Here is a 20,840-nt window from a genome sequence, read left to right as displayed (position 1 = left end):
TTTAAAACACTGACTGATAGTAATCTATTTATTTAGCTTTCTCATTCTTTGAACGTGGGTGATGTTGGTTAATGTAAGTGCCACACAAAAAGTTGGTAGAGGGGTTTCTTGAATTGATGCAGGCTGCATTGTAAAAATGTGCTCTCACTTTTAGGTACAGTGCCTAAGATTATGAGCCAGTGATGACTGAGAAAATATTAACCTTCTAAATCAGGATAGTGTGTGGCATAGGGTGGAGGGATTTGTACTTAAGTTACCACCATCATAAACTGTGTTTAATGCAGAGCAGTGGTACTAAAGGGAAAACTAAATGGTATGAAATAATAATGATTTAAACTGGTCACTAGCACAGAAACTGAATATTTTTAATGTGTAAAATCTACTTTCAGTGTGTAGCTTGGTAGCCATTGTTAAATACAGGATCATCAGGGTTGAGAATTAAATATGACATGAAAGGCAGGGATAATACTGAAGGTGAAGGACTAGCCTTACTGATAACAAAATGAGTTTGGGTACAACTAAAGGCAGGCAAGAAGTAGGGACTTCATGGATAAAATTAAAAATTGGTAAGGAATTTAGACCAAAGTGCAGATTGTGTACGAGGCCTTAGACTCAGCCATGAAGTGGTTGCATGCACATATAATGAAGGCAGAGTGGCTTAAGATGCCACACATGAAACTGTTTTAACAAGGGCCCGTGGTATTATAGGAAAGATACTAGCATGGATAGAAGATTGGCTGACTGGCAGGAAGAAAAGAGTGAGAATAAAGGGGGCCTTTTTTAATTGGCTGCCAGAATCAAAAACCTTTTAACCTCTGCTTTAAATATACTCAGTGACTTGGCCTCCATAACTGTCTGTGACAATGAATTCCACAGATTTACCACTCTTTGGCTAAAGAAATTCATCTTTATCTGTGTTAAATGGATGTCCCTCTGTTCTGAGGCTGTGTCCTCTCGATCTAGACTCACCCACTATAGGAAACATACTCTCCACATCCACTCTATCTAGGCCCTGAGTATTCAATAGTTTTCAATGAGATCCCCCTCAATTTCTAAACTCCAGTGAGTACAGGGCCAGAGCCATCAAATGCTCTACATAACGTTAACTCTTTTATTCCTGAAATAATTCTTGTGAAACTAACCTGGACCCTCTCCAAAGCCAGCACATCTTTTCTTTGATAAGAGGCCCAAAACTGCACATAATACGCCACATGCAGTCTGACTAATGCCTTATAAAGCCTCAGCATCAATCACATCCCTGCTCTTATATTCTAGTCCTCATGAAATGAATACTAACATTACATTTGCCTTCTTTAGCACAGACTGAACTTTGATCCTGTGATTTCTGAGTTTGCTCCCCGTTTAGAAAATATTCTACTTCTTTATTCCTTTCACTAAAGTACATGACCATGTACTTTTCTGCACTATATTCTCTGCCACTTCTTTGTCCATTCTTCCAATCTGTCTAAGTTCTGGTTCCTGAACACTACCTGTCCCTCCACCTATCTTTGTATCATTTGCAAATGTGGCCACAAAGCCATCAATTCCATCATCCAAATCATTGATATATAGCATGAAAAGAAGCAGTCCAAACACCAACCCCTAGTCACTAGCAGCCAACGAGAAAAGGCCCCCTTTATTCCCACTCTTTTCCTCCTGCCAATCAGCCAATCTTCTATCCGTGCTAGTATTTTTCCTGTAATACCACAGGCTCTTGTTAAACAGCCTCATGTGCGGCACCTTGTCAAAAGCTTTATGAAAATCCAAGTAAATAACATCCACTGACTCTCTTTTGTCTATCCTGTCTGTTATTTCCTCAAAGAATTCTAACAGATTCGTCAGGCAAGATTTCCCTTAACTTGGCCTATTTTATTATATGCTTCCAAGTGCGTTGAAACTTCATCCTTAATAATAGACTCCAGCATCTCAAGTCCTGCTAACTGGCCTATACTTTTCTTTCTTCTTCCTACCTACCTTCTTAAAGAGTGTAGTGGCATTTGCAATTTTCTAGTCCTCTGAATCATTCCAGAATCTGGTGATTCTTGAAAGATCATTACAAATACCTCTTTCAGAACCCTGAAGTGTAGTCCATTTGGTACAGGTGACGTACAGTATCTATCTTCTGATCTTTCAGCTTCCCAAACACCTTCTCCTTAGTAATAGCAGCTATACTCACTTCTACCCCGATACACTCGAATTTCTGGCATACTGCTAGTGTCTTATAGGATTTTTGGAGGAAGTTACCAGGAAGGTTGATGAAGAAAAGTTGGTGGACTTTAGCAAGACCTTCGACAAGGTCATGCATGGCAGGTTGCTGAAGAAGATTCAGTCACTTGGCATTCAAGATGAGGTAGTAAATTTGATTAGATATTCGCTTTGTGGGAGAAGCCAGAGAGTGGTATTAGGTGGTTGCCTCTTTGACTGGAGCCCTGTGACTAGTGGAGTACCACAGGGATCGGTGCTGGGTTTATCAACAGTTTGGATATAATTTAGTAAACTGGATCAGCAGATCCAGTTGACACTAAGATAAACTGTGCAACAGTTTCTTCCTCCAAGCCATCAGACTCCTCAATACTCAGAGTCTAGACTGACATTTACATCATTTATTATTAAATTGTAACTTGTCCTCTACTGTGCCTATTGTTTTGTTTATTAATTATTGTACTGCCTTGCACTGTTTTGTGCACTTTATGTAGTCCTGTGCAGGTCTGTAGTCTAGTGCAGTTTTTATGTTGTTTTACATAGTCTAGTGTAGCTTTGTGCTGTCTCACACAGTCTAGTGTAGTTTTGTGTTGTTTCATGTAGCATCATGGTCCTGGAGGAATGTTGTTTCATTTTTACTGTGTACTGTACCAGCAGCGTATGGTCAAAATGACAATAAACTTGACTTGACTTGACTTGATTGGGGGTGTAATGAACACTGAGGAAGACTATAAAAGCTTGCAGAGAGATGAGGACCAGCTAGAAAAATGGCAGATCTGGCATTTAATTCAGACAGGTGCAATGTGTTGAACTTTGGAAGGACTAACCAGGGTATGTTAACGGTTGATTCTTTTCCACCTTTATTAGTAGCAAGCTATGAGAGAGAACCTTCCTTCTGTACTCACAGAGAGTCAGCCACGGAAGTCTCTCTCCCGAAGCACAGAGATACAGAGTTGTTTATACTACCTTTGTCAACAAAAGCCTAGCAATAGTGATAGTCCGAGACAAAGGCCACTTAATTACCTAAAACAGAGATAAACGTACTTGACAAAGAATACTTAATCACATCAGGCAGAGGTAAACAGAGAACAGAGTATAATTAATTCTCACATCCTGCATGTCCTTGTCCGGACACTCAGCATTTATATGTTAGCAGTATAGATTGATCCTTTAACAACAGTGATGTTGTGGGGATAGAACTGGACTCTCTGACGGTAGTGTCTGAAAAGAGGATGCTGTCCAAGTTGCATGCCATCTTGGACAATGTCTCCCATTACTGGTTAGGCACAGGAGTAACATTCAGCCAGAGGCTCATTCCACCGAGATGCAACACAGAGTGTCATAGGAAGTCATTCCTGCTTGTGGCCATCAAACTTTACAACTCCTCCCTTGGAGGGTCAGACACCCTGAGCCAATAGGTTGGTCCTGGACTTATTTCCTGGCATAATTTAGATTTTACGTATTACTATTTAACTATTTATGGTGCAACTGTAACGAAAACCAATTTCCCTTGGGATCAATAAAGTATGACTATGACTATCTCAATACAAAAGAACAGTCAGATCAATGGATATTCCAACTACTCAAATAGAGCAGAATTTAATAATTTAGATAAAATACTCTACCGAAATTAGGAAAGGAATGTAAGGAACCAAAAGGTGTGAAAAGCCAGGAGACATCCTCTTGTGGGTTTTTTTTGTGAGCTTTTAATCCTTATCTGACCCCAAAGAGCAGCTGCTCAGACATGCTGCAGCTGTTCTCAAACCAGAGTACACAGTCTCAACCTTAACCATTATTTACAGGAATCTGAGAATCCCCTCAAAACTTTTATCAGGGAGGTCTTACAAAGTGAACGGTATGGCACTAGGAGTGTGGTAGAACAAAGGGATCTGGGAGTACAGATCCATAATTCATTGAAAGTGGCATCAGAAGTAGATAGGGTAGTAAAGAAAGCTTTTGGCATATTGGCCTTCATAAATCAAAGTATTGAGTACAGGAGATGGGATGTTATGTTGAAGTTGTATAAGACTTTGGTGAGGCATAATTTGGAGTATTGTGTGCAGTTTTGGTCACCTATCTAGAAAAGATGTCAGTAAGACTGAAGGAGTGCAGAGAAAATTTACAAGGATGTTGCTAGGACTTGAGGCCTTCATTTACAGGGAAAGGTTGAATACGTTAGAACTTTATTCCCTAGAGTGTAGGAGAATGAGGCGAGATTTGATAGAGAAATACAAAGTTATGAGGGGTGTAGATGCAAACAGGCTTTTTCGACTGAGGTTGTGTGAGACTGGAACTAGAAGTCTTGGGTTAAGGAAGAAAAGTGAAATGTTTAAAGGGAACATAATGGGCAGCTTCTTCACTCGGAGGTGGATGTGAGTTCAGTTTCAACAATCAAGAGAAATTTGGAGAAATACATGGATAAGAGAGGTATGGAGGGCTATGGTTTGGGTACAGTTCGATGGGACGAGGTAGATCAGTAGTTCAGCATGGACTGGATGGGCCAAAGGGCCTTTTTTAATGCTGTAGTCTATGACTCCATGACTTGTTAGGATGATTTAAGCCATTGCTGTTGGGATGGCTAAATCCATTTTGATTGTAGTTCAGCTACTGATGCAGAGTGCAGAAAGGAAGTCGGGTCAAGAATAAGAGGTGGAAGGGGAAAGAATAGACCCAGAGACGATGAAGTAGAAAAATCAATAATCAATGGGGAGCGGCAAATGTCAGTTGGAGGTGGTGGTGAGAGTGCTTGTGATCAAGAATAGGGGTTATTAAGTCAAAAAGCTGCTATCTGTGGTTGGGAGCTGGAGGGGACATCTAGCAATTAGTAAGTGGGTGGAATAGATTGGATGAAGTGGGGATTAGAAGTATTGGAGACCAAAGAAAAGGTAGAGTAAATAATTTAAGGAGTGACCACCTAAGATGGCTTTCCAGTTCTTGGGTGAGATGGCAAGGGTTAGGCCTGTAGATAGAACAGGTCATTCTAACATAAGCAAAATATCAGAAGTACATACTGCATGTTCAGGCTCCTCCATGCATATGCAGCAGATGCCTAGAGGAGGCCTGAATGAAAATGATTAACTTTGCAATTCATGCTCTTAAGTTCCTGATTTAAAAAAAAATATTTTGTATATATTGTACAAATTGCGTGTCACACAGAAATTTGATTATCTAACACTGGTTGGACTAATTTCCTGCTATGTAGTGCTGACATAGATTGCACAAGTACATTGGTGTCAAAAAAGTATTGAATTTCTTGAGTATTCAGGATAATATTCTACAGGAGCATAGCCTTGAACCACCTTGGATGTTGGTCCTAGATTTGGTATTCATGTAGATTTAATTGGCAGCTGAATGGTGTGGAGCCATTAATGTGATTGTGGTCAAGTTCGATATAGTGTTTGAAAAAGAAAGGTGAGGAACAATTGCTAAGATTCTAAATTTGGGCAAGAGCGATTTTAGTCTGATGATAGACAGTAGATAAAACGGAAGATTAATGGGGAAGTATTCAAAAAAAAAGTTTATACACAAAATCCATTAGCTCAGTAACAAAGCATAAGTTTAAAAGAACACTCAAGGAAAGGCAGAAAAGAACAATGACAGGTGACAAAATTGATAGCTGGTATCTTGGTAAATGACAAATTGCGGCGACCCACTTTCCAGCGCTCACGAACCGGCTCACGAAACAGCGTGCCCCGGCAGAGAGGCCAGCCCCAAAAAGGGCGCCAGGCCATCTTCACCAGCAGGGGGAAAATCCCGCGCGTGGCAAGGGTCTGCGAATATGCATTCCCCACAGCAGTCCCGCCCGGGGATGCGGAAACGGGAAGGCTTTAAAGGAGGCCGCGAAGTTTGAATAAATCTCTTTTATCGCAACTCCAACTCGCTGACTACGTGTCGTTATTCTAGCGCTGTGTGTAGCACACCGCTACAAAACATCATTTAATTCTTTAAGAGAGGCAAAAGACAGGAAATTATAGACTAGTTACCCTAACATCAGTGGTTGATAAGATGTTAGAGTCCATTATTAAGGATGAGGTTTCGGGGTATTTGGAGGCACGTGGTAAACTAGACTTAAGCCAGCATGGTTTCCTTAAGGGGAAATCTTGCCTTGTAAATCTGTTGGAATTCTTTGAGGAAATAGCAAGCAGGATAGACAAAGGAGAACTGGTGGATGTTCTTAAATTGTATTTTCAGAAGGCCATTGACAAGCTGCCACACATGAGGCTGCTAAACAAGATAAGAGCCCATGATATTACAGGAAAGGTACTAAGATTGGCTGTCTGGCAAAAGGTGGAGTGGGAATAAAGGGGCCTTTTCTGGTTGGCTGCTGGTGACTAGTGGTGCTCCTCAGGGGTCATTGTTGGGTCTACTACTTTTCACGTTATTTCTTAATCTGGACGATGGAATAGTTGGCTTTGTGGCCAGTTTTGTGGAATGTAACAAAGATTTGTGGAGGGGCAGGTAGTGTAGAGGAGGCAGGAGGTCTGCTGAAGAACTTGGACAGATTAGGAGAATGGGCAAAGCAGTGGCAGGTGGAATACAATGTTAGAAAGTGTGAGGTCCAGCACTTTGGTAGAGGGAATAAAAGTTTGTATTGTTTTCTAAGCAGGTAGCAAATTCAGAAATCAGAGGTGCAGTGGGAGTTGGGGGCCCTTGTGCAGGATGGCTAAGATACAGCACTAGTTCCTTAGGATGACTAAGGTCCTTTTCTATGCATTTGCTTGAGTAAAATCATTACTTGCTTGATCTTCATGGAATTGTGAGTGACCTTTATTCTACAAAAAAAATATGAACTTACACGTAAGTTTGCAGATGCTGGAACCTGGAGCAAAAGACAAACTCTTGGGGGAACCTAGTGAGTGAAGCAACATCTGTGGAGGCAAATGGATAGTTGAACATTTCAGTTTGAACCCTGGATCAGGACTGTTGGGCTTGTGAGGGATAGATTTGTGGCCTTATTTGACATTGCATAATTGGGTGAGATGAAGTAGACCAGGTAGTTGATGAAAGGTAAGCTTTTCAGCTTTTCTGCACATTTGAGATGATGCTTGCATGGATAGGAAGTATAGACAGAGACCTAGTTTTCATCCCTTGGGAATTTTGTGAGTATTTCCTGTTGTTTCCCTTTTTGGGGTGAAAGGTGTAACATTCGCTAGAGCCTGAAGCAGCTGTGGTTGTGTATACATCACATTGTAATAAGGCAGAAAAAAACAGATTGCCTTGCACTTCATTTATTTTCTGAATTCCATTAGACACTTATTTGGGGGGATACCTAGAACAAACCTACAATGTTCTCTTTATCGTGGTCTTGCTTGATTCAGAGGTTTTAAAGGTATGCTGCGTGCCACCTGGAGATGATCGCATTTTAGTACATGAAGCTGAAAGTCACTATTTAGTATTGTGAGCTTCTGAGATATCTGAGTGACTATTTTTCTGCCTTTAAAAAGGGCAGAGAAAGAGCTTCAGTTAAACTAAAACTTTCACATCAAGTGTCCCTTTTTGCTTGAAAGTGCACATTGAGGCCCCAAGTTATGCTATTTGACCAAACATTTAAAATAATGTGCCATTAAAGACTTTGCTGACTGTGTGTGGTAAGGTCAGTTCCTCAGTCATTTGCGTAATGCAGATTGTTAGTTGATTGTGTGAATATAATCTGAACTGGTAATGCAGTAAATGTTGAACCAAATTTGAGTGCCTTTAACTTGTTGGAATGGATTGTATGATAATGCTGCAAAGGTTTGTTGACAAATATTTAAGAAGGGATTAGGAATTTAAATGATTACTGCAGTGTATGTCCTCGGGATATTAATCCTTTTTTTTGGCTTGTATTTCTCATCACTCATCATCTTCGGCTTGCTGTCTATTATATGTGTTTCGCCCTGAGCTTGAGCAACTAAGCATATCTTTTCTACTTCTAATAAAGGAAAATTAACAATTTAACCTGATTATAAGTGTTATATTGCCCATTGATTTAACTTAATTGTCCTGAGTTTTCATAACTTTTTGAGGCAGTTCCTTGGGACAGAGGATAACTGGGTTCTATTTTAATTCTGTGAATTCTAAGCTGGCCAATGTTGTCAGCGTGTGAGTATAGATTTTGCTGCAAGTGGGGCAGGAGGTGTATGATGGAATGGGTGAACGGATGTTGAGTCGGGTTACTGGCTTCTTTCACCATATTATTTAGGCATTCACATTCTTCAAATGTAAAAACTTCGTTCTTGGTGCCTCCCTGGATGTTCCAGGCATTTCTGTGAAATGGTAAGAATATTACTATTTTCTTAGAAAGCTTTAAGAACTTTATTGAAGCATTTCTTATGTGCAACTGGCAAATCTTACCATGATAGAACTTGGAGTAGAGTGCATTTTTCAGAGCTGTGGTATGAGACACGTAAGATATGTGGTTTGCTCATTGGAGCTGGATGACTGTGCTAGGAGCCTTTGCTTGGGGATATTGGCCTGTGAGAAGACATTAATGTTGCATCACTTATTCTGACAGTGATTGCGAACATCTTGGTGGCAAGTGTCCTTGTGACATTATCTGACAGATGCTAGTGTCTGATGGCACTGACATCTCTCTCTCTCTCTCTCTCTCGCTCTCAGGCGCGCCCGCGCTCTCTCTCTCTCTCTCTCTCTCTCTAACTTTCTCTAACTAACTCTGTCTCTATCCTCTCTCACTCTACAGTATATAAATTATATATATATATATACATTCTCTATCTCATGAAACAGGATTCTGGTTATAGTATTTCATATTATATTGGACTGATCAGAGCAATAATTTAAGAATAATATGTTTACAGTATATTTATTATATTTTGTAGGGACACTTAGAAGTATTGCAGTTCTTACTTGAAAAAGGGGCTGATAAAGAATCTATGGATGACTATGGAATTACACCATTGTTTCTTGCTGCACAGTATGGGAAGCTGGAAAGTTTACGAATCCTTGTACAACATGGTAATCGTTCAAAATTTTTAAACGTTGCATTAGAAATAAGTGAGAAATTCTTGATATTAGAAATAAGCTGTTTTATAACCATTTTACTGAACAGGGTTAATTTTGTTAAGATTATTGCATCCTAATATTTGAAAATTAACTGCATTGCCAATGTAAAATGACCCTGCTCTTGAACTTGAAGTAATAATTTAGCATGATGTTTCGTTTCTTTGAACAGTGCTTGATTGTAGTGAGGGTTGCTGCTGTATAAGTATTGTCTTGTCAGATTTGAAACCTTGCATGAATATAGTGATGTTACTTCAGGAGTGCCAAATCCATTTGTCTTCCTATGTAGGGCAGTTATTAAGCTCCAAAAAGATTTAATTATTTGAAGTGCTTTAAGATATTTATCTTCATCAAGTGCAACACAAATATATTTATTTTCTGAAGTGTTGTTTGGATTAGCTGTTGGTCAGTATGGCAGTTACAGTATCAGCGCTAGTCCTTACATGTGATGTGAACTTTATGTTTTCTCACTTGGACCATGACATAATCTAAAGGTGCTTTCAGTTCTTTGTGCTGTAATCTGTTGAATTTGTAACTTTGCATACAAAGGGGTATGAGGTAATGGAAAAATACACTCCAATGTTCTTCTGAGGCTATGTCCACTCTACGCCGGATAATTTTGAAAACGAAGCTTTTTCTCTTCGTTTTGACCCTCCGTCCACATTGAAACGGCGTTTTCATCCCCCGAAAATGGAGCTTTTCTAAAACACTCTCCAGAGTGTGTAAATTTGAAAATGATTGTTGCGCGTTATAGTGTAGATGGGGTAAACGGAGAGATTTAAAAACGCTGTCATGACAGCACCACAACAACAATGCTTTTTCTGCTTCTGCTTGGTACTGTGCAAGCACTGCCGGACGGCTGTTATAACGCGCAGTCGGTGTGAACGGTGTGAGAGTTAAATTGTAAAGTGAGCTTTTTTGACTATTTAAAAACGCTGTTATGACGTGCTGGAACAGATGGCGGCAGTGCGGCAGTTCATTGTTTTCTTGAACACAACCCCCCACATAACCTAACAATTTCAGAACAGACGGCAATGAGACTGAAGCCAGAAGAGTTAGAAACGTACTCACCAAATACTTTGACCCATGGCTTACTGAATAAATAAGTATACTCACTTTGCCCTGTTTTCTGTCCTTGCTTGTATGAAGGTGGTTTACCTATTTATGCAAGTACTTCTCTGGCAATAGATGTGTAACAGCCTGATATAACATTGTATGGAAATACAAGATAACACTGATGCAGACATATTTTATACATTTAACAAGGTGCTTTATTAATGCAACAGAGTTGGTCAGTTTTTCAATGTTCGTCGTCAGCCGGGTCATTCTGTCCGTGAACTCCTTGTTGGTTGCCTCCATAAGCTCCAGTATTTGTTGTTTTTTAGTTTTAAGTCTTCCTGCGCGAGAGCCAACATTAATTCCTTTAAAGTTTTTGTAGTCTGTAACTGGACAAGCGCACACCAAGTATACCGTTTCCTCTTCGCTTGTTTTCTGTGTGTCCTGCGCGTGCCCAGTAGGAGGAGATTCACCCAAATATCCGTTCTAATGTGGACGGAGATATTTTGAAAAATGCTTGGTGTGGATGCCTGTCATTTTTACTCGAAACCAGCGTTTTCAAAATTATCCGGTGTAGTGTGGACGTAGCCTGAGGTTTAAATGAAAATTTGCAGTTAAGCACAAATTAACATTTCCTCTGTACCTGTGAAATTATATGATACCAATACTTGTGTTCCATTTTGATTCTACTCGTAGAACATAATAAGAACATAAGAAACAGGAGCAGGAGTAGACCATCTGGCCCACGAGCCTGTTCCGCCTTTCAAAAAGATCATGGCTGATCTGGCCATGGACTCATCTCCACCCACTTGCCTTTTCCCTATAACCCTTAGTTTCCCTACTATGCAAAAATCTATTCATCCTTGTCTTAAATATATTTACTGAGGTAGCCTCCACTGCTTCATTGAGCAAAGGTATGAATACTAGTAATAGTATTAGTAATATTGTTATGAATAGTATTATGAACAGTAATACAAATCAAATCCTTTCTTGTTTGTCTCAGCCTTCAGAGTCTGGTTGTGCCCTTCATTTGTTTTCACAACACAATGTAGGAAAATGTTAAAATTCAGCTGATATTTTGTTTCAGTTGAGCAATTATCATTTTAGTAGACCACTTGCCTCTCTTGAGTTGGGGGAGAGAATTGAACACAACCAGTTTAATGCACTCTACATAAACATGGAACTGGGTGTTGTGTATTTAATATTTCAGTAATATTTGAGTAACATTCTAAATATATTGCTTGTTAAGCATTCTTTGTTATTTACATAATGTATTGCGGGTTATATGTAAAAGTACGTAAATGGCATGCTCCAATGCGCTGCCATGTCATATGTCCATGTCTCACTTAAAGTAAAAACAAATTAAGACACATTCTCCTGGGCTCCTGTATTTTTCTTGCAATTAGTTTTATGTTTGGAAATTACAAAATATAACAGTGGTGAGATGGTATTTTTAAAACAAACCCAAGATGACTACCAACCTGTTGATGAAAAACCTAATAGTGATGAGAGTGACACTGGACTGGGTAGCTTTGAGGTTTAAAATGTGAAAACTAACAACAGACAAGCAATATGGCTTACACCAGAAGTGAACGGCAAATTAATTAAAATGAAATTAGACACTGGTTCGACTGTTTCAGTCATTCTACAAAATGAGTTTGAATGACATTTCAAAGATACTGAACTGAGGCTATACTGGAGAAAAGATAACTTCTGTGAAAATGACATTCATAACAGTAAAATACAACTACCAACAAGCCACATTGAGCTTGTATGTGGTAAAAGCTGGAGGGCCAGCAGCGTGGAGCCTTGACTTACCTGCCTACCTAACATTTGCACGTCACATTCCCTGCAAAAGAGTCAGCTGAAAAGTGAACAAAGAAAGTTATTGGGTGATGCTGCAGCAGTGTTCAAGGATGGGACTGGAAAACTCGGATACGTTAAGGGTAAAACAGTGTTAAATGGAAGTGCCGCACCCAAGTTTTACAAAGTCCTTATACCGTCCGTGATAAAGTAGCCAGTGAGCTACATTGCATGGGGGTTGAAGGAGTTCTTTCGAAAGCTGTGTGGAGCCCATGGGCAATGACAGTAGTCCCATTAGCCAAGAAGAATGGTTCTGTCAGCATCTCTGGTGATTTTAAGGTCAATAGATCAATATAGATCAATACCCTCTGGCAAGGATAGAGGCAAACCTTTCTGGAAGAAAACACTTGAGCAAAGGGGACATAGTTGAGGATGGAAGAAGTGTCCAAAGTGTTTCTCAGCATAAGCACTCTCAAAGCACTTTATTGCTGTTACAGGCTTATTTTTGGAGTAGCATGTGCATCTGCAACTGTACTCCAGCAGAAAGCTATGGACCAGGTGTTGTAAGCTGTCCAAGCACTCAGTGTTACCTGGATGGCATCATTGTTACTGGTGAGGATGACAAGGGTATCTCCAAAATCTCAATCGGTGTTAAAAAGATTAGACAATTACAGGCTTAGAGCACGATGTAACAAGTGTGAATTCTATAAACTGAGCATCACTTACTGTGGTCACACCATTGACTCACGAGGACGACGCAAGTGTGCTTAGAAAATTCAAGCAGTGGTGGATGCCCCAAGACCAAAGGATATGTCATAGTTGTGGGCCTTTTTAGAATTTGTTAATTACTATAACAGGTTCCTGCCAAAACTGGTTATGGTGCTTTTTCCCTTGAGCTTATTACTAAAGGGCAGGAAGAAACGGCAATTGTCAAAGCAATGTGAGGTGGTTTTCAGAAATGCAAAGGAAATGATGATTTCAAGCTCTGTACTCAGATATTATGAGCCACATCGTCCAGTGAAGCTGCCTTGTGTCTTCTTGCCTTATGGGGATTGATGCAGTCACGTCATGTTATGAGTGCTGGAAGTGAACATTCCATATCCTTTGTATCATGTTCCCTTACCTACCGCTGCAGAGAAAAATTACACACAGATTGACATTGAGGCCTTGATCTGGTTTGGAGTGCAAAATATTTCAGCCAGTACTTATGGGAGAGTTTACCCTCATTATTGATCATCAACCACTTGTGTCCATTTTCAATCCACCAAAGGATGTTCCACTATCAACAGCAGCACAAATGCAGACATGGGCTCCGTTTCTTGGAGGACACAATCACAAGGACGAATTCAAGAGGATGACTGATCATGGAAATGCTGATGGATTGTCCCATTTACTTTTGAGAAAGGAACTAACTGAAAAATTTACAAAAGAAGATAGTACTTTTGACGTATTTTCACTCGCGCAGATCTATTCCTATTATGGCAGAAGTGATCCAAAGGGAAACCATAAAAAACCTACACTGTCTCAGGTCTACATGTCCACCCAAAATGGTTGGAAGGTGTACCAGAAACTGCAGTTTCTCGCATTTTTACCAGCACCGGAATGATCTTTCTCTTGACCGAAGTTGCCTTATTTGGGGATTGAGAGTTGTTATATCGTCCAAGCTGAGAGCTAAAGTGTTGGAGGAGCTACATGCCAGTCATCTCAATGTGGCCAAAATGAAAGTGTTGGCTCGAAGCTTTATCTGGTGGCCTGGGATAGATCAGCAGATTGAGCAGCTCGCCATTCACATCAAGGAGGTGCCAGGAAGATTGCCTCTTCATCCCTGAGAATGGCCTGCATTGCCCTGGCAGAGGATTCATGGAGATTTTTCCAGACCATGGGCACATGTTAGTAGAGGATGCAGCTACAAAGTGGCTAGAAATGTTCCTGGTAGCCTTCACTACAGCCTCACACACTGTTAGTCTATTGAGAAGCTTTTTCTCAAGGACTGGTGTTCCAGAACACTTAGTCAGTGTCAATGGACTACAATTTGTTGCGAAATAGTTTCAGTCAGTCCTGAAAATGAATGGAATAAGACATATTACTTCTGTACTGTACCGCCCAGCTACAAATGACTTACAGAAAGTTTCGTCCACAGTCTAAGCACACTGTGAGCAATGTCAGCAGAACGCACTACACTAACACTGAATCAGAAGCTTGCCAATTTCTTCGTTGTATATCTCAATGCAGTATCCTCCACAACCAATAACTCACCAGCTATGCTGTTCCTCGGTCATCCCTTGCGGTCACGCTTGTATCTCCTCAAACCCAGTCTCAGCAGGAGTATGCAGGACAAACAGCTGAGACAAATTGAAGACTCCTCAGAAAAGGAGGTTCGATCTTTCACTCCTGACAAACAGTCCTGGTGAGGGACTACAGAGGTGATCAAAAGTGGGTACTTGGAAAGATTTAAGGACAGAAGAAGACCACTCTCCAACACAGTGGAGCTTGCATTTGACATCATCTGGAGATGACACATCGATCAGTTGAGGAGAGCAGAATCAATTGTTAGAGAACAAAGGTGGCCAGAGCTATCAGAACTACAAGCGTACTTTCTGCAGTCCCAGAGTCAAATCCTCCAATCTCCATGCAGGAGGCCCCAGAATGAGAGACTGTTTCACAGTCACAAATCTCACTTGCCAAGCAGAATGATCTGCTTTGTCAGGAAAGGCATTATCCCCCATGAGTAAGAAATCCTCCACAGTGATTAAATTCATGAGAGAGAGAGAGGTGCATTCTATATTGAGTTGGAGTTTACAGCTAAGTTGGGAGGAGTGTTGTGTATTTAATATTTCAATAATATTTGAATAATACTGTAAATATGTTGTTTAAGCATTCTTTGTTGTTTACATAATGCATTGGGGGTCATTACACTATCACTTTATAGGTGCAAGCCTTGCTTAATGTAAAAACGAACTAAGACACATTCTCCTGGGCTCCCATCTTTTTTTTTTGCAATTAGTTTTATGTTTTGGTGTTACAAAACAATAAGCTGGGTTTTTTAATCTATGGTAACAATTTGCTAATGATCAGTGAACCTGACTGCCACGTCCCTCATCCTCACCACCTGTGATCAAGCCTGCAAGTTAAACTTTCCATGATATTTTTTATTTCTTCATTATTACTGATGTTTTCTTAATTTTTTTTTCGTGGTGACCTCCCATTATCAACATGTTTCATCCAGCTTCTCTCATTATTTCATAGAACCATAGAACATTAGAGCTCAGAAACAGGCCATTTGGCCCTCCTTGGCTGTACTGAAGCATTTTTCTGCCTAGTCCCATTGACCTGCACTTGAACCATATCCCTCCATACACCTCTCAACCATGTACCTGTCCAAGTTTTTCTTAAATGTTAAAAGTGAGCCCGCATTTACCACTTCATCTGGCAGCTCATTCCACGCTCCCACCACTCTGTGTGAAGAAGCCCCCCCTAATGTTCCCTTTAAACTTTTTCCCCTTCACCCTTAACCCATGTCCTCCGCTTTTTTTCTCCCCCAGCCTCAGTGGAAAAAGCCTGCTTGCATTCACTGTATCTATACCCATCATAATTTTATATACCTCTATCAAATCTCCCCTCATTCTTCTATGCTCCAGGGAATGAAGTCCTAACCTATTCAACCTTTCTCTGTAACTGAGTTTCTCAAGTCCCGGCAACATCCTTGTAAACCTTCTCTGCGCTCTTTCAACCTTATTTATATCCTTCCTGTAATTTGGTGACCAAAACTGAACACAATACTCCAGATTCGGCCTCACCAATGCCTTATACAACTTCACCATAACACTCCAACTCTTATACTCAATACTTTGATTTATAAAGGCCAATGTACCAAAAGCTTTCTTTACGACCCCATCTACCTGTGACGCCACTTTTAGGGAATTTTGTATCTGTATTCCCAGATCCCTCTGTTCTACTGCACTCCTCAGTGTCCCTCCATTTACCTTGTATGTTCTACCTTGGTTTGTCCTTCCAAAGTGCAATATCTCACACTTGTCTGTATTAAACTCCATCTGCCATTTTTCAGTCCATTTTTCCAGCTGGTCCAAATCCCTCTGCAAGTTTTGAAAACCTTCCTCACCGTCCACTACACCTCCAACCTTTGTATCATCAGCAAATTTGCTGATCCAATTTACCACATTATCATCCAGATCATTGATATAGATGACAAATAACAATGGACCCAGCACTGATCCCTGTGGCACACCACTAGTCACAGACCTCCACTCAGAGAAGCAATCCTCCACTACCACTCTCTGGCTTCTTCCATTGAGCCAATGTCTAATCCAATTTACTACCTCTCCATGTATACCTAGCGACTGAATCTTCCTAACTAACCTCCCATGCGGGACCTTGTCAAAGGCCTTACTGAAGTCCATGTAGACAACATCCACTGCCTTCCCTTCATCCACTTTCTTGGTAACCTCCTCGAAAAACTCTAATAGATTCGTTATACATGACCTAACACGCACAAAGCCATGTTGACTCTCCCTAATAAGTCCCTATCTATCCAAATACTTGTAGATCCTATCTCTTAGTACTTCTTCCAATAATTTACCGACTACCGACGTCAAATTTACCGGCCTATAATTTCCTGGATTACTTTTAGAGCCTTTTTTAAACAATGGAACAACATGAGCTATCTTCCAATCTTCCGGCACCTCACCCGTAGATACTGACATTTTAAGTTCATTTGCCAGGGCCCCTGCAATTTCAACACTAGTCTCCTTCAAGGTCTGAGGGAATGCCCTGTCAGGTCCTGGGGATCTATCTACTCTGATTTGCCTCAAGATAGCAAGCACCTCCTCCTCCTCAATCTGTATAGTTCCATGACCTCACTACTTGTTTGCCTTACTTCCATTGACTCCATGCCAGTTTCCTTAGTAAATACAGACACAAAAAAACTATTTAAGATCTCCCCCATTTCTTTTGGTTCCATACATAGCCGACCACTCTGATCTTCAATAGGACCAATTTTATCCCTTACTATCCTTTTGCTCTTGATATACCTGTCGAAGCTCTTTGGATTATCCTTCACCTTGACTGCCAAAGCAACCTCATGTCTTCTTTTAGTCCTCCTGATTTATTTCTTAAGTATTTTTTGCGCTTTTTATACTCCTCAAGCACCTTATTTGCTCCCTGTCCTATACATGTCATACATCTCAACCTTTTTCGTTATCAGAGTTCCAATATCCCTTGAGAACCAAGGTTCCTTATTCCTATTCACTTTGCCTTTAATTCTGACAGGAACATACAAACTCTGTACTCTCAAAATTTCTCCTTTGAAGGCCTCCCACTTACCAATCACATCCTTGCCAGAGAACAACCTATCCCAATCCACGCTTTTTAGATCCTTTCTCATTTCTTCAAATTTGGCCTTTTTCCAGTTTAGAACCTGAACCCGAGGACCGGATCTATCTTTATCCATGATCAAGTTGAAACTAATGGTGTTATGATCACTGGAACCACAGCGTTCTCCTATACACACTTCTGTCACCTGTCCTAACTCGTTTCCCGATAGGAGATCTAATATTGCACCCTCGCTAGTTGGTACTTCTATATATTGATTTAGAAAACTTTCCTGAACACATTTTACAAGCTGTAACCTGTCTAGACCTTTAACAGTTTGGGCGTCCCAATCAATATGTGGAAAATTAAAATCCCCTACTATCACAACTTTATGTTTCCTGCAGTTGTCTGCTATCTCTCTGCAGATTTGCTCCTCCAATTCTCACTGACTATTGGGTGGTCTATAATACAACCCCATTAATGTCATACTTTTCCTGTTTCTCAGCTCCACCCATATGGTCTCGGTAGACAAGCCCTCTAATCTGTCCTGCCTGAGCACTGCTGTAACATTTTCCCTGACTAGCAATGCCACACCCCGCCCACCCTCCATTCCTCTGCCTCTATCACGTCTGAAACATCGGAACCCTGGAACATTAAGCTGCCAGTCCTGCCCCTCCTGTAGCCAAGTTTCACTAATGGCTATAATGTCATAATTCCATGTGTAAATCCACGCCCTCAGCTCATCAGCCTTCCCCACAATACTCCTTTCATTGAAATAGACACACCTCCGAAGATTATTCCTCCACACACAACCCTTCTATTTGTGACTTTGCATGAATTTCTAACATCATTTACTTTCACCCTCACTCCACTATCTGCTCTATCATATTCCAAGCTATCTGTTCGTTGGATGTTTTTAATGCAATGATTTAGTGCCACTGTGAGGAAAACCAAAGACAAGTATGGGAGAACACCTTGGTCTACTCATAAGGAGAATTTGGGAAGGACTTTAAAAATTTATGTTGAAAGTTTGCTTTATGCATCAGAGAATTTCTGAATCCCATTGACCAAGTGAACCTCTGCATCCTCTCCAACATGTACAATACACCAATTGCTGTCTTGACAGTGTTCTCTAAAGTTACATCAAAACTTAATGACTTGCTTTGCTTCATTGCAAGGCCGGCATTGGCCATACTTGCTTAACCTTTTGTTTCTTGAGTGCAGTTCTCATTATACTCCCAACGTTTTGAGGTTTCATTCTATGAAATTATTTTCTTTCTCATTCTTCCAACCAAAGTGAATGACCTTTTTCCATTTGAAGCTGCTCACCCTTTACACCCTTTACACCCTTTGGCCTGCTGAGTTCATATAACCTCATAAACACTAATAGATTGGTCAAATATTACTTCCCTTTCTAAATTCATACAGAATCAGGTTCATTATCATCGGCATGTGAAGTGAAATTTGTTAACAGCAGCAGCAGTTAAATGCAATACATAATCCAGAAGAAACAAAGTATATATTAATAATAAAAAATAATATATATTAAAAAGTGAGGTGTTTATGGGTTCAACGTCCATTAGGAATCGGATGGCAGAGGGGAAGAAGCTATTCCTGAATCGCTGAGTGTGCGCCTTCAAGGCTTCCGTACCTTCTACCTGATGGTAACAGTGAGAAAAGGGCATGCCTTGGGTGCTGGGGGTTTTAAATAATGGATGCTGCCTTTCTGAGACACTGCTCCTTGAAGATGTCCTGGGTACTTTGTAGGCTAGTACCCAAGATAGAGCAGACTAAACTTACGACCCTCTGCAGCTTCTTTCAGTCCTGTGCAGTACTCCCCCCGCCCCCAATACCAGACAGTAATGCAGCCTGTCAGAATGCTCTCCACGGTACAGCTATAAAAGTCTTTGAATGTTTTTGTTCACATACCAAATCTCTTCAATCTCCTAATGAAGTATAGTATATATTTCTCAATCACAATATTAATTTTCTAAATGTCCCTTTACCTCTTCCTCAATTATGTTTTTTATTCTCCTTCTTTTCTGTATTACTGCCTTCCAAACTGGGAATTGGTCATCTTGGGCACTTTGCCACTCAGATTTTTCTGTGAGATATTGAGATGCTTCAGGATAGCAAGATAGACTGCATATCTTGTGTTTCTGCTTACATATCCTAGCATTTTGGTACAAATCTGAAGGAATTGTGAGATGCAATTCTCTCTCAGGTCAGGAGATTTGATGCATAGTTTTAAGTAGCTTCAGTAATAGTTTCTCTTTTGAGCTACCACAGAGTGGTGCTGGTGAGTTGTTTTTCATGAATTTGTCCAGTGCTGAAATATTTTGGAATATTTCACTCACTTTGAATTGCTGCTGACATTTTCAGATAATATTAGGCCAGATTGGGCTGGAACAGACCTGTGTCTTGCTGTTTAAAGACCTTTACCACTACAAATGGTATTTTTGGATCATCAGAGGCATTAGGAAACATTAAGAAATTAAATATTAATGTAATACTTAAAAAACAAATTCAATACATGTAAATTAATTAAAGTAGTTATTAATTTTAAAAAGTAATAAACAAATTTTCACTCCATTTTAATGTGTTGATGAGTCTGCCATTGAGTCATACAGCAAAGAAACAAACATTCTGTTCACTGTGCCCATACTGTACCAATCCCATTTACCCGTGTAGTCTTTCAAATGGTCGGGCTGTGCTTAGCACTTCTGGCTACTAAGTTTGGTTTCTTACTGAACTGACATCATAGTATATTCTAAACTGAACAGACTCTGTGCCAGTATCTTGGGGCGTAGAAAAGTTTTACAAGGATGTTGTTTGGATAGGAGGGCTTGAGTTATGAGGAGGAATCAGATAGGCTGGGACTGTTTTTCCAGGAGCTAAGGAGGCTGAGGAATGACCTTACAGAGGTAAGTTTAAAAAAAAAGAGGGGCATACAGGTTTTAGGTAAGAATGAAAAGATTTAAAGGGAATTTGAGGATAAGTGTTCCCATACTAAGGGTGGTGAGTATATGGAATGAATTGCCAGAGGTTGTAGTCGGTTGGGGCACCACCTTTTGAAGCTGTCCTCAGTAGTGGAGAGGTTTGTGGGTCTACAACCCTCTGCAGCCTCTTTTGATCCTTTTCTTTGGAGCTTCTATAGCAGGCAGTGATTCAACCAGGAAGAATGCTGTCCCTGGTACATCTGTAGAAGTTTGCTAGCATCTTTTGTAACATCCCAAATCACCTCAAGCTCTGGATAAGTCTAACTGTGGGTGTGTCTTGTTCGTGATTGTATAAATAGGTTGGCACCAGGTTAGATCCTCTGAGCTGTGGAACTTGAAGCTGCTCACCCTTTGCATCCTTTGGCCTGCTAGTTCCTCCAGCATTTTGTGTGTGTTGCTTGGTTTAACAGCATCTGCAGATTCTCTCTTGTTTCTGATTTGATCACACTTTAC

At 40.4% G+C, this 20,840-nt stretch overlaps 1 protein-coding gene across 4 annotated transcripts in view; it reads left to right on the top strand.

Annotated features, from left to right (window-relative positions):
• The window catches only part of asb3 (ankyrin repeat and SOCS box containing 3), a 93,399-nt gene that overhangs the window by 12,167 nt on the left and 60,392 nt on the right, over positions 1-20,840 (top strand). For all 4 annotated transcript variants that reach the window (XM_063055866.1, XM_063055867.1, XM_063055864.1 and 1 more), the window contains exon 5: positions 9,021-9,156. In XM_063055866.1, coding sequence (XP_062911936.1) covers positions 9,021-9,156 — 136 coding nt within the window. The remainder of the gene's footprint in view (positions 1-9,020; positions 9,157-20,840) is intronic.

Source organism: Mobula hypostoma, chromosome 8, assembly GCF_963921235.1.
Source record: "Mobula hypostoma chromosome 8, sMobHyp1.1, whole genome shotgun sequence".
Lineage (NCBI taxonomy): Eukaryota > Metazoa > Chordata > Chondrichthyes > Myliobatiformes > Myliobatidae > Mobula > Mobula hypostoma.
The sequence above is the reverse complement of the archived record's forward strand: the minus strand, read 5'-3'. Positions and strand labels throughout refer to the sequence as shown.